This window comes from Anolis sagrei, chromosome 1 (assembly GCF_037176765.1).
Source record: "Anolis sagrei isolate rAnoSag1 chromosome 1, rAnoSag1.mat, whole genome shotgun sequence".
NCBI classification, from domain to species: Eukaryota; Metazoa; Chordata; class Lepidosauria; order Squamata; family Dactyloidae; genus Anolis; species Anolis sagrei.
In genome coordinates, this window is record NC_090021.1 from 50,766,051 (window position 1) to 50,780,433 (window position 14,383).

General features: G+C 38.4%; 1 protein-coding gene across 2 annotated transcripts; it reads left to right on the plus strand.

Annotated features, from left to right (window-relative positions):
* The first annotated feature begins 625 nt into the window (after positions 1-625).
* NLRC4 (NLR family CARD domain containing 4) lies at positions 626-12,547 on the plus strand. 2 transcript variants are annotated; one of them, XM_060753991.2, is made up of 7 exons: positions 626-942; positions 3,773-5,782; positions 6,732-6,824; positions 7,327-7,497; positions 9,090-9,182; positions 10,752-10,916; positions 11,824-12,547. In XM_060753991.2, the coding sequence occupies exons 2-7, from the start codon at positions 3,787-3,789 to the stop codon at positions 12,126-12,128; spliced, it is 2,823 nt and encodes a 940-aa protein (XP_060609974.2). In that variant the 5' UTR covers positions 626-942; positions 3,773-3,786; the 3' UTR covers positions 12,129-12,547. The 2 variants fall into 2 exon arrangements, with proteins under 2 accessions (XP_060609974.2, XP_067320553.1); XM_067464452.1 differs by lacking the exon at positions 626-942 and adding an exon at positions 962-1,503.
* The last annotated feature ends 1,836 nt before the right edge of the window (positions 12,548-14,383 follow it).

The window sequence follows — 14,383 nt, forward strand, 5'->3', positions numbered from 1 at the left end:
TTGGTTTTCTTTATTGTAATAGTTGTTCGGGCCTGGCCCCATGTAAGCTGCTCCGAGTCCCCATAGGGGAGATGGTGGCAGGGTAAAAATAAAGTTGATGATGATGATAATGATGATGATGATTATTATTATGGATGGTTAATTGTGAACCTGTGATCCAAAGACTTAGCATACATTATACACCCTGATTTTTTTTTCCCCTGGACAATATTATGCAATACCCGATGAATGTCTTGCTTGTTCTGTAAAACTAGTTATGTTATACAACAACTGTATGTAATATTCTTTATAACATAATGAAAATTTAACATCAAGAAGAACAGCAACTCATTCTGCAATCTCACTTTTTGCCCAGTGCGTAGGAAAAAAGTTATTAGTGAGCACAAGAATCAATGAATGCAAGAACCGATTCATTGCTTGCTCCATAGCTATGAGACTTTCTTGTAATTGAATTACACAAACAAAAATCTTCAACTTTGGAAAATGTTGGTTTTCTGCTACTTTTCTTTGGAAATGTAGATAATTTGTGAAATTTACAGCCATTTTCCTCTTTGTAATTGTAAATCTATTCATATGTCTATGTCTTCTTTTTTTCATGACTGTTTCTGGAGTTCAGTTAATCAATTCATATTTTGTATGGATTAATCAATCATTCAGCCGTTTTTCTGGACATGCTGCACCTACAAAGCTCAAAGCCCCTTGTTTGCATGGCACTGGCATATCTCTGTAAACTGTGCCGATACCACATTGATATTGCACAACTGTTTGCATTCACCAAATTGCGGAAGTATGTGTGTTGAAATGAAACTAGCTGGGAGAAGACAGCTGAATACTACAAAGAACTTTTTATTGTTCATAACCCGTTTCTTTTGGGACAGTGGTAAAACTGCGTGTTCTCTGGTGTGCTTCTAGCCTGACAAAAGCTCAGTTAAGAATCTACAGGTAAGTATCATATGAACAAATGTAACTAGAAATGTTTGACTATATGTGAGAGAAATGTCTTCTGTGGTTATAGCTGTTAGTATTTGTGGGTTGTCTTGAGAAAGTGGTGGAGAAGGAAGTGCCTTCTTCACTACATTTACAGACATTTGGAATTTTCTTCAAGCAGAAGGAACATGACCACCAATGTTTTAAAAAGATGCTTCCTGCATATTAATGGATTCTGTGGTTACAGAATGTTTTTCTCTGCTATCTTCTCCCCCTTTCTCTGTAAATATAGAGTAAGAGCGAAAAGAGAGAACTGCAATATTCAGTGGGCTTAAATCCTTTGGTCAGAGCTAACACAAAACATCAGAGATGGAATCTGACGATAGACTCCTTTCCAAGATACGGACATTAATTCCTGCATATTTTTAACTACCCCCAATTTAGCATGGACAGGATTGCAGTGTGCATTGCTTCTAGTTCAAGGTGCTGACACTGCCTGTTTTGTTCCTTTCACAGCAGATTCTATACATCTAGTTCCCTGAATGTCTGTGAGATGAATCAAACTAGTTACAAATGGTAAATATCAAAAGCAGCCCAAAATATTTTGATGTCTGAAAAAAATACAAATGCATCTCTTTCTCCTTTCCCAAATTGGTCAAAGGAAGTTCATAATGGCTTTAATACTGCAAGAATATTTAGCCGTTCCCTGCCACGCGTTGCTGTGTCCCAGTCTGTGTATATGTGTTTTGTGTGTTTATATATGTGTCTATATTTGTTTATATGTGTACATATGTGTGTTTGCATATATATGTGTTTTGCACATGTGTTGTAATGCAGTTTTTGGGTTTGGTTTTTTTTGGGGGGGGTGGGGGTGGGGGGGGGGTTTGGCTTTTTAAGTCTCTTCTGTGTGACATATTTTCAAATACAGAAATATGGCTATTGCATGCCCCCTCAGACTTTTCTCCAAGCAAACATTCCCAGTTCCCTAAGCCACTCTTCATAGGGCGTGGCTTCCAAACATTTGATAGTTTTGTTCATACCTCCCTGGACATGTTCCAGCTTGTTAATATCCTTGAAATGTGGTGTCCACAACCAGACACAGTATTCCAGGTGTGGTCTTGCCAAAGCAGAATGTTATTTACCTTGATATAGACACTATACTCTGTGGTTGACTTGATCAATCTAATGTGCACCAGGCAGAAAAGGGTAGTGTGAACACAAAGTTTTTGCAGTCACTATGGTTCTGAGAGGGAGCTGCAGTTTTAAGTCAGTCTGATAAAGACATTTTGATTTTTCAGTGATGTATTATATAATATCATATTGATTAATTGTACCATGTATACATGCACACAGTATTGCATTTATTGATTTGGACCCCCTAGCCAGTTTATCTAGGCTGACTATATACGTTATTGGAATTTATTTATTTGCTATGTAAAGTGAACTGTAGAGAAAAGGGTGAGTGTAGATTGTAATCAGCTAGAGCAGTTTACTGTTTGTAGTCAGGGATGTTTTATCTGTTGTGGTAACAGATGTTTCTGTATTCAATAAGAATTTTTATCCCTCTCTTCAATCCTACAAAACAATTAAATTTACAGTTTTGAAAAACACAATAAATCAAGCAAAACCCCACAATCAGGAATATTTAAAGGGAAAGTGGAAGTGGAAGTTGAAAGTGCAATTACCCAGGACTGTTTACAGACAACAACTATGTCTGTGTGTGATGTGTGCTGTGTTTAATAATGTTTCTTGTTTTATCAGGAGAGGATCAATTTTGATGTTTTATACTGTTTTTTAATTGATTGCATTGATTTGTTGCCAACACTGAACCGCCCTGAATCCCTTTCGGGGTTGAGAAGGGCAGTATACAAATACCATAAATAAATAAATAAATACATAAATACATAAAACTAGCATTTGAAAAGACAGTGTGATTAAAAAAAATCTTTGCCTGGAGCCAAGAGTCCTCAACAGTGGTACATCAATCGACACAAATCTTTCTGGACTGAAACCTCTTTGGGCAGAAAACTTGCTAGGATGGACTAACCTTTTTTGATTACACCCCACTGAAGCCCTCTCTGGTACTGAAAATATACCCAAATTCTCCAGATAAGGAGTTCTTTTTAGGCAGGGGTCCTCAAACATTTTAAACAGAGAGCCAGGTCACAGTCCTTCAAACTGTTGGAGGGCCGGATTATAATTTGCAAAAAAACATGAATGAATTCCTTTGCGCACTGCACGTATTTTATTTGTAATGCAAAAAACACTTTAAAACAATACAACAATTAAAATGAAGAACAGTTTTAACAAATATAAACTTATTAGTATTTCAGTAGGAAAGTGTGGGCCTGCTTAGGTTGACCCTGAGTAAGGGCCGGGTAAATGACCTCAGAGGGCCATAGCCGGCCCTCGGTCCTTAGTTTGAGGACCCCTGTTTTTAGGAGTATGTGCCAGTTTCAGCAGGGAGAAGGATTACACCAACTTCTGCTTGGTGCCAGTGCAAAAATTGGATGGATACAGACCAAAGTTTGCTACATTTGATGTACCACAGTTGAGGACTTTCTGGAGCCAACTGGAAGAGCCTCTCTGCGGAAGATGTATAAGTAGGTAGGTAACTATGGGTAAGGAGTCTTTCTTGCATCTCTATCTTAGCCTAATTTAAGATCTTTAGCAATCAAAACTAAAAACCCTGAACTGGGCCCAGACAACTGGAAACAATTGGTATAGATCTCGTTTTTCTCTAGCTCATTTTCTTCAGGTGTATACTAAAATAATGTAGCTGTTAAATCATAGGCTTAATGATATTACGTTCAGCCATGTGTTTGCTTTGTTGTTGTTGTTTTAGGTGCTGCTGAAAAAATGACAGAAGAAGACTTGGACTGTTTGGTTCAGGATTTAATTTATTTTTATAAATTCCCATTATTTGAAAAATTTCATCCACTCGGTGAAGAAATTGACATAATCTTTGATTTGACAAGTACTTACACAGATACTTTGCTTTGGAAGAAAGACATTCATAACCTTCGCTTTGGACAGCTATCTTTAAAAACTCTCTTAGCGGAACTCAAAAACCCCTGTATCATAGAGGGAGAAGCTGGCAAAGGGAAAACAACTCTTCTCAAGAAGATTGCTTTACTCTGGGCTAAGGGAGATGATCCTTCATTGTCAAAATTCAAGCTTGTCTTCTTCATTAGCTTGAGTGGTGCACAGGAAGGATTGTATGAAACCGTGTGCGAACAGCTTCTTACAAAGGACTATAGGATATGCAAAAAAGACTTCATGAAGATTTTAGTTTCTCTAAGAGAAAAAGTTCTCTTTCTCTTAGATGGCTATGATGAGTTCAAGTCCCAGAGCTGCCCAGAAATAGAATCACTGATAAAAGAAAACCATAAATTCAAAAACACAGTCATTGTGACTACAAGAACTGAGACAATTAGTAGTCTGAGGCTTTTTGGGTCATTGATTGTTGAGACAGGTGATCTGACTGTGGAAAGTGCAAAAGAGTTGGTTAGGAAGGTACTGAGAACAGAAGAATTAGCTGGGGGTCTTTTGTCGCAACTGGAGAAAACAGATTCCACATTCCAGAAACCGGGCTCTCAGACTGACAGTCTTATGAAGACCCCCTTATTTGTGGTCATTGCATGTGCTATCCAAATGGGAGAGACCACTTTTAACCCACACACACAAACCACTCTGTTCTCTACACTACATGACTTGCTGGTGGGGAAAAACAGGTACAAGACTAGAAAGCTGCGTGATGAACACTTTCGTCTAAGCATAATCCATTGTGGAGATTTAGCCCTAGATGGAATATTTGAGCAGAAATTTAATTTTCAGCCTGAGGATATCTCCAGCGTAAAAGAACAAGTCCTGTTAGCTACAGGTCTCATGAACAAATATACAGCGCAAAGAATAAAGCCTGTATATAGATTTTTTCATAAATCTTTCCAAGAATATACAGCGGGCAGGAGACTTGCCAAGTTACTAACATCTCGGAGGAACGAAGAGGTGGTCACAGGTTATAGTTACCTACAAAAAATTGACAACATCTCAGATATTATTACGACATACCACAGTTTACTCCTCTACACCTGTGGGTCATCTGCTGAAGCTACTAGCAAGGTTATTCGGCACTTATCAATCATTCATCAACAGAGCAGTCGTTTTATGTTACCTCTTTCTCCCACTGGTCTATCATCAGAACTACAACTTATGGCAAATGAATGGAAGGATGAAGAGGAAGAAGGATTAATGGCCACTTGGGAAAACTCATTTGTGGAGTGTGCAATTTGCTTCCTTTATGAAAGTACCTCTGAAACTTCAGAGAAAGAGGAGTACGAGGAATTCTTCATTGGTAAAAGTCTATACATCAATACTCAAACCATCCCTACCTATATCTGTGGGTTTTTTGAACATTTTTCTCAGTGTGTGAGTAGGCTAGAACTCATCAAATTAGACTTTTTTGGCACCTCTTCACTGGTCAATACAGAAGATGAGTGTTCTCAAACATCTCCATGGAAAACAGTCATTCCAGAAAAGGCTGTCTCCTTATTCTTTAACTGGGACCAAAAGCTCAATTCTTTAGTGATGACACTCAAAGATTTCAACAAATTAGAAAGAGGTGATGTCAAGTATCTGGAAAAAATATGCTGTTCTGCCTCAGATCTCAGGCTCCATATCAGCAAAAGTCCTGGACTCACAGGAAAGCTGAAGGACGTTCTCAACAGTTGCACAAATCTGCAGGATCTTATTGTGGAGTCCACACCCCTTACAATAGAAGATGAGCATCAGATAGCAAAAATGATGGGACTGAAAACTATAAAGCTAAAAGATCTGCAAAATGAAAATATAGATGGTATGTAGACCAACTTATGTTGACAGATTGCATGGACTTTGTAATTCAATTGCAAATATTGCCACTAGACAGCATAGAGGCATCCTGAAAAATATTTCCTTTGAATGGGTAAACTAATTGGACTGCATCATAGGTCCACACAGGATAAGCCCATCTTTTTTCTTCCAGTTTAGAAGAAAAACCAAGCTAATCTGGGGTTATTTATTATTTAAAGTCCCTTCCACACTGCTGTCGATCAAAAAGGCTCCCAACTCACATGAGACCAGGAAAGGGATGTAATTTTGCCATCTGCGATAACAGCAAAAAATAATTTCATGTGTTGGGGTGACAGAATCTGATTTTCTGGATGCATCTACATTGTAATATTAATCCACTTGAATATCACTTTACCTGTCTTGGCTCAATGTTGTGGGATCCTGAGAGTTGCAGTTTGGTGAGGTACCAACACAATTTTGCATAGAAGGCTAAAGATATTGTAAAATGACTACTCCATTGATTCTACTCCATTGATTGCCAGTGCCTTCCCAAACTACAAATCCCAGCATTCTGTAATACTGAACCATGACAGTTAAAGTGACATCAAATTACAGTGAAGATGCACTCACTATTGCTTCTTTCTTCTGATGAATCTCTAGCAGAACAATGAATCTAGGTCTGTTAGAGAAATACAACTTGTTTTTCTCTGATACACAAGCTGAATACAAATGAAATATTTAGGCAATAAGAGGGGGAAGAGATACAGTTTATTATGCTTTCGTTTATTTGTATATTGATTCTCTGTTGTTAGCCAGCCTGAGTCCCTCCTCGGAGGTCGAGAAGACTGGGTTATAAAAGCTCTAAATAATAAATAAATAAATAAATAAATAAATATCCCTACTGGTTCCATATTGTTTTCTTGTACATATATGACTATGATGTGTCACTTAAGCCTATTGTACTCCTTTGTTAGGAGGACTTCTTGACGGAATATCTCTCCTTGTCAATGTGGAAAAAGTTATCTTTGACAACATCAAGATGAATGAGGCCACTGCTAAAAAATTAGGTAATTTGTTTGTTTTTTTAAATATCCTGCTGTTACTCACCAGTGTTTATCATAAAAAAACCTGTTCTAGCCATGTTTCCCCTTTCTTTTTCTTTTTTTCCCTTTTTATCAGTCGTTGCACTGGTATTCAGTTGATCCTCTATCTCTCCCCCCCCCCCCCCAAAGAAAATTCGAGAAAGTAATATTTGGGGGACCCTCATACATCTAAACCTGCTTTGTACTGTTTTATACTTTGTTTTTATGCTATTGTCATTATTTTTGATTGCATTACCATGTTGATTAGCATTTTTACTTGATGTTATTGTCTGTTTTGTATGTATTTTAACTTGCTGTTTTGTATATATTTTATATTTATTGTAACTGCCTGGGCTTGGCCCCATGTTAGCCGCCCCGAGTCCTTTCGGGGAGATGGTGGTGGGGTATAAATAAAGTTGCTGTTGTTGTTATTTATTGGACAGTAATAAAATAATTTAAACCATAATTATTTGTTACTTTTTTGTAGGTGAAGATATTAAACATTTGAAAAAACTGCACTTCCTGCAGCTGAGTCATCTTATGGATATTGGGAATGGAATGACACACATAGCAAAGTCAGTATTCTCCTGCCTTATAGATTTGGAAGAAATTCATCTTGTCAATACCTGCCTTTCTGGGGATGATCTGGAAATTCTAGGTATTTGCAGCACTTACACTATGTGTTTTTAATTTTTTATTCTAATCATCTGCTGCCAAGAAATATTGTTCTGAATAAGTACATCCACACATTCAAGAATAAAATTTGAAGAAAATGGCACTCTCTAACTTGACGCCTTCCAGAGGTCTTGGGCAAATGCCCCCACAACTCTAAATGGCATTTGAATTTAAGAACTGTGAGAGCTGATCAGTAGTGGAACTTTCTGCCCCAGAGTGTGGTGGAGACTCCTTCTTTGGAGTCTTTTAAACAGAGGCTGGATAGCCATATGTCGAGGGTTCTTTGAATGCTACTTTCCTGCTTCTTGGCATGTGGTTGGACTGGATGGCCCACGATGTCTCTTCCAACTCTATGATTCTATATCATAGATTAGTAGGAGGGGGGAGGGGACCAAAAATGATCAATGCTGAAGGAGAGATTACAATGTTTTGGGTTGCTTAGCTTAGGAACAAAACATGTATGGGGAGATATGATAGAATTATATAAGATGAAACATTTTGCCATCAGCTACCTGATTCTGCCTTTGAGACAATGGCAGTGCTGATCCTGCTCATTTTCTCATAAGGTGGAAGCAGGCAGCTGGTGGGCTCCCCAGAGATCTCTCATATAGTATAGTTACTGTATTTTTTTCAGTTTCTCAGGTCCTCAATCTTTTTCTGGTTTCATGTCTCATTCATAACACAATTAGTGAATAAATGAGGCACAAGCTAGAGAAACATGAGGCTGGAAAGAGACATCTGGATCTATATCATGGCAGAAAGTGCAGATTTGTGTCAAGGCCTACATCTGAATTCCCACCATTTCACATATCCATGTAATAAAGGAATCCTGGAGCTGGAAGAGAGCACATGCAGCAATATGCAATCAAATCACTCTTGACAGATGCCCACCCACTTTAAAACTCCTAGAGAAGGAGACTCCACCACATCCAGAGGCAGTGTATTCCACTGTGAAACAGTGCTTCCCATCATAAAGTTATTTCTAATGTTTAGGTGGAATCTCTTTTCCTATAGTCTGAATCCATTGCTCCATATTTTTTTTGCCTCTGGAGCAGCAGAAAACAAGCTTGCTCCATCTTCCATATAACAGCCTTTCAAATTTGTTTGATGTGTTTCTCTGGAATGTATATCCCACTTTTACTATATTTACCATCATGTTTCGTTGATGCATATTATATTGTATTCGCTTTTCTGTTTATGAATACAAGTTCATCTTGTTTATTTCCCTTTCCTCTGTGCACTAGTTTAGAAATATCCAAGACATTTCAGATAAGAGATACTCTACTTATATAAAACTCAATAACAACTGAAACATTTTATTTAGCTGATTATCTTTTTTAGTGCCAAAGTTTGAAGAGTCTGTGTGTTTGATGAGTGCATGGAATAAGCTCACTTTCAGTATTACTAACAGATAACAGCAAATGAACAGAGAACTAGTGTGGAATAAAAAGAGCATCTATAATTTGTTGATACCTTATCAGATTGCAAAAAGGGGGAAAACATCAAGACTTCCTTCAGTGACTTACTCTTTTTTATTGTTATAAAAATAAAGTGGTATTTTTGCTTGTTTTACAGTCCAGAATATTTGCAATTTACATAAACTTCATGTACTCAATTTATCTGATAATTTTCTGGGAAATGATGGAAAAGAAGCTCTTTGTCAATTGGGTAAGAAAGAGAATTTTCTTCAAAATGACAATTTGTATGAGAAATGATGGAGAATGATTTGACCCAAATTGAAATGTCTTGTATGGCTTTAGTGAGGTTTACATTCTTACTGATTTTTCTGGAAAATTAACTTAATTGTGTTGTATATATGCTTTAATGTGTTACTTTATGGAGGAAAACATTTTCAAGTTGATCTACAGGGATATACCTATTAGTATCAAACATTTTTACACTCAGCAAATGACATTGTTTACTTTGCAGTTCTTCACTGGAATGAGGAATTTGTAGCCTTCAAGATGTTCTTGGATTGCAATGGCTATTCTGGCAAAATCAGGTGCAGAAAACTAGGCAAAATGTTCACATATTAACAAAGAAAAATGCTTTATCAATATAAAGCATTGTATATTGATAAACTTTTTCATGTCAGGAGCGACTTGAGAAACTGCAAGTCCTGGTGTGAGAGAATTGGCAGTCTGCAAGGGCGTTGCCCAGGGGACGCCTGGATGTTTTGATGTTTTATCATCCTTGTGGGAGGCTTCTCTCATGTCCCCGCAATGGAGAGCTGGAGCTGACAGAGCGAGCTCATCCTGCTCTCCCCGGATTTGAACCTGCGACCTGTCGGGTTTAACCCATTGCACCACCGGGGGCTCCGATAACCCTTATGATCATTTGTTTATATAGCTATCTGCTGTTCCCTTTGACTTTAAAATGCCTCAAGATCAATGGATCTAAATAGCAGATTTTGCATATCATAAAAGACTAGCATTTTTTAGCTGTTTAATCAATTGTAAACTGTACTTCTGCTACCAGAGTAAAAAAGGGTGTTGATGGGATCTTTTGTTTCATGTATTCAAAAGAACTTGTCTGGTTTGGAGTTCTGAGTACATTGACTTTTGAATGTGTAGAAGATCCCTCTATCTACACTGTCAGGCAGCACAGTGCCCTTGGCAAGTGCTGGACACAGGTTTTCACAGCTTGTTTATTAGAGGTTAATTTAAGCTGAAGATTGTAGCTACTGAACTAGGAGCCTTCTAGTTTATGTGGTCTCCTACTGGTGGTTCATGTACACTGAAGTTTGATACCAGTTTGAGGTTTGGTGAGGTACCCGCACTCTTTGGCAGAGAAAGCTAAATATCTCATAAAATTATAGCTCCCATGATTCCTTTCATTGTGCTATGGCAGTTAAACTGGTGTCAAACTGCATTAATTTTACAAATGTTTTGACTTACAGTGGGAAGAGAACAGAAAGGAGAGCATTTGTCCTTTCTGAGGGAGTGAGTTGTGCAACATGGGAGCAGAAACTGAGAATGTTCTCTCCTATATCCCTCTTTAATGTACCTGTGATTCTGGCAGGACAAAGAAAAAGCCCTTCCCCAAATATGTGAAATGTTGGAAACACTTCTTAAAAACATTTCTTACTTTAACCCGAAACATTAAAAGAATGCCAAATCATAGTTTCTCTTGAGCAAAAATTAAGTTCCGTAACTATACTGTAACTGAATTTGAAAGGTATTATCTTTCAGATATTTTTTGTGTGATTAGTTATCATTCTTTGGCACTCTTTTTCAGTTGACAAGTTAAGTGTTCTGCCAAAGATGAAAGTGCTGATGTTCCCCTCGACAGATGAAGGGAATGTTTGTCTTGCTAAACTTCAACAGCTAGAATGCATGCCACAGCTAACAAAACTTGGGCTGAAGAAATGGGCCATCACAGACTCTGAGACTGAAGTTCTTGGTAAGTCCAGTAATATTACAGGCACATAAAGACAATATTTACGGAAGCTAATGAAATAACAGACTGGGTAAGGGCAAATATTCAGACCCACAAAGCCAACTAACCGATGATATTTGGGTGTATAAATATCTCTATAAAATGAACCAGAGTTCTGTATACCTGGCAAGATAGGATTTCCTCTAATTTTCTATTTGCATATTAGGACAGGGCAGAGAGGATAGTTCCAGGGACCAGTTTTCAAAACTCAAACTATACTAGCTCCCCAAATTGATTTTTTAAAAGATAAAATCTCAACAATACTTGACTGGACATCTACTTCTGCTCTGTAGCTATCCCTGGAGACTTCCAGAAATAAGAAGTAAGGTTTTTGTACTGGAACTTTTTTCAACTACAGTAGAGTCTCACTTATCCAACCTTCGCTCATCCAACATTCTGTATCATTCAACACAGTCTGCCTTCCACCCAGATCCACAGGTGTTTCAATACATTGCAATGTTTTGGTGTTAAATTCGTAAATATAGTAATTACTACATAACGTTGCTGTGTATTGAACTGCTTTTTCTGTTGATCTGTTGTAAAACATGATGTTTTGGTGCTTAATATGTAAAATCATAACGTGATTAGATGTTTAATAGGCTTTTCTTTAATCCCCCATTATTCAACTTTTCACTTAGCCAACATTCTGCTGGCCATTTATGTTGGATAAGCGAGAATCTACTGTTTGAATTCATCAGAGGTGGGGGCTTGTGGTGGCTGCATGCACCCTGCATACCTCACTTTGCTATCTCCTGTAGAGAAATTAATTTTATTGGTGGATTCCAGTTGCTTAACTACATTTCTATAGAGTAGTAATGACAATATATGACAATATATAATATGAAAATATGCCCCTGTGCTATTTCTCTAGGTTCACTTCTTGAAAAGACATCCCTGAGATACCTCCAGCATCTGGACCTGGCAGACAACTGCATGACGAGTCATGGGTGGCTTACCATCATAGGACCTTTATCCAATCTCAAGAAGCTGGCAGTTCTGGATTTCAGCCAGCAGCAAAGCTTTTTGCCTTCTGCCCAGCTAGTCTTGGAACTGGCTCGATTGATAACAAAGTTGGCATGTTTACAAGGGATTTATTTAACTGGCTGGCAATTTGATGCTCAAATTAACAAAGCAAAGCAAAGTCATAGAAATGAGCTGCAATTAATCATTTCTTAAACAAGAACAGGACCTTTTTTTTTTTTTTTTTTGCATTGCCATATCCACACTAACTGCCATTGGGCAAAACTATTGGGATGTTGGGAAATTGATTGCTGTAACTCTCAGGGCTGTTGCTTTACAAAAATATATCCATACAACTTTCCTGTCATTTCAGACTCTTTTGTGGCAATTCCAAGCAAAGTAACAACATTTTATTGCCACTTTTAACTTGGTTTCTTTGTAATTCCAAGACATATCAGAATAAAAAATAAACTTCCTTTCTCTTCTCATCTATTCTTTTTGTTAAAAGCATTATAGTGCTGTGCTATAATACAATAGTGAAATGGCATGTTTGCACTGTAGCTTTTTAAAAAAAAGAAAGAGAGGAGAAAAATGTCCTCCATCTCAGCAAATGATGTGCCAGTTTTTTTAAAAAACTTTTTGGGAGAACTAATAATGATCCAAGAATGCTACCAACTGGTCACAACTCAGAATGGAGTAAGTTGATCTTAACCTAAAGCCAAGGAAGCTGTCCTGATCCTCATCCAGACCGTGTCTGTCATCAGTCATGGACTGGATGAGGGGAAAAAAAACTTAATCCATACAAGACAGAGGTACTCCTGGTCAGTCAGAAGGGAGACCAGGCAATAGGGATTCAACACAGGTCTGCTGTTTGGGAGTCCTCCTGGACTTGGCACCAAACCTGGAGGCCCAGTTATCTGCAGTGGCCAGGAGGGCTTTTGCACAATTAAAACTTGTCCGCCAACTGCGCCTATTCCTTGAGAAGCCAGATCTGGCCACGGTGGGACATACCTTAATTATATCCCTTCTGGATTACTGTAACACACACTATGGGGAGCTGCCTTTGAAGAGTTCTCAGAAACTTCAGCTGGTCCAAAAAGCTGCAGACAGGTTGCTAACTGGGGCTAGCTACAGGGAACGGACAACCCCCCTGTTGCAGCAGCTCCACTGGCTTCCAGTCTGTTTCCAGGCATGATACAAAGTGCTGATTATGACCTTTAAAGCCTTGGCCAACCACACTCCTTTGTACGAACCTACCCAGATCCTGAGATCTTCAGGAGAGGCCCTTCTCTCGGTCCCACTTCCATCTCAAGATCAAATGAAGGGAACTAGAGAGCAGGCCTTCCTTCTTGATGGCTGCCCCTTGACTCTGGAACTCCCTGCCTAGGGAAGTCAGAATGGCCCACTCCCTGCTGTTTATTCAGGCAGGCTTTTAAAGAAGAAGGTTTTAAAGACTGTGCCGTTGTGCCTGGGGGCTATTATTCTCAATAAAGGAGGAATGGACGTGGCATCTTTCCCCCAGGGGATTGCTTCTTGCCCTCCTATAGGAAACTGGAACTCCCCAAAACGCTGTAAATAGCTCAAAATAAGTTTTATTTATCACAGTCATTTCTTCAAAGCAATGAGCTGGAAAACTTTAGAGGGGTGAAGGAAAACATATGTTACAGTCTCAATTAGTCCTGGGCCCAAGGGGTTTGAAGCTGAGAAGCCTCACCAAGTTTCCTCTTTCCTCAATGGCTGTGAATGCCATTGGCTGTGAATGCCATCCTCTTTCCTCAATGGCTGTGAACCACAACCCCAGTTCAGATTACCTATGTTTTGAAAATTCAGGATCTTCCTCTGGTGCCAAAAGAACCGCCTTGAAGGCGCTTGGGAACTCCTCAATGTTATCCAGGACGATCTGGACACAAAGCATGAGTCCCAAGGGTAAAAAACCTCAGAACTGATGCTAAGAGGTAACTTAAATCAGGGTCCTTTAGAATCAAGTCTTTTACTCACGTCCATCTGGTACGAACTCCGATGGCAGAATGAAGAAAAAAGGAAGTTCTCCCCTCTTGCAGGAAGAGGTGGAGCCAAACAGTACTGATTGACAGCTACAAGCAACCAATCCATACAACTATACATAAGCCGGGTAAAAAGGGGCAGGATTAAGCATGATACAACAGTTTAAATCTTACAACTAACAGTTCTATACATAGGTGGCGCCACTTACGCCGTCACAAAGACAGTTGGAGTGTTTTAGTTTTGAATATATTTTTATGGATTTTAACTATTTTTTAATTTAAAAATCCCATGATATTTAATTCTGTTTTAATGTTTGTATAGTTGTAGATTTTAAATTGTATTGAAATACATTTAATGTAAGCTTCTTTGAGTCTCTGTGGAGAAAAAAAAGTGGGATATAAATAACCATCGTCATCGTCATCTAGAGGTGACAACAACCAGGAAAACCCAAGAGAACTCATATTAAG

Excerpts from the sequence above, each read along its gene's own strand:
- NLRC4 (XM_060753991.2), top strand. The coding sequence starts at position 3,787 with ATGACAGAAGAAGACTTGGACTGTTTGGTTCAGGATTTAATTTATTTT. Across the intron at positions 5,783-6,731 it reads GCAAAATGAAAATATAGATG|GAGGACTTCTTGACGGAATA; the intron begins GTATGTAGACCA and ends CTCCTTTGTTAG. Across the intron at positions 10,917-11,823 it reads CTCTGAGACTGAAGTTCTTG|GTTCACTTCTTGAAAAGACA; the intron begins GTAAGTCCAGTA and ends CTATTTCTCTAG.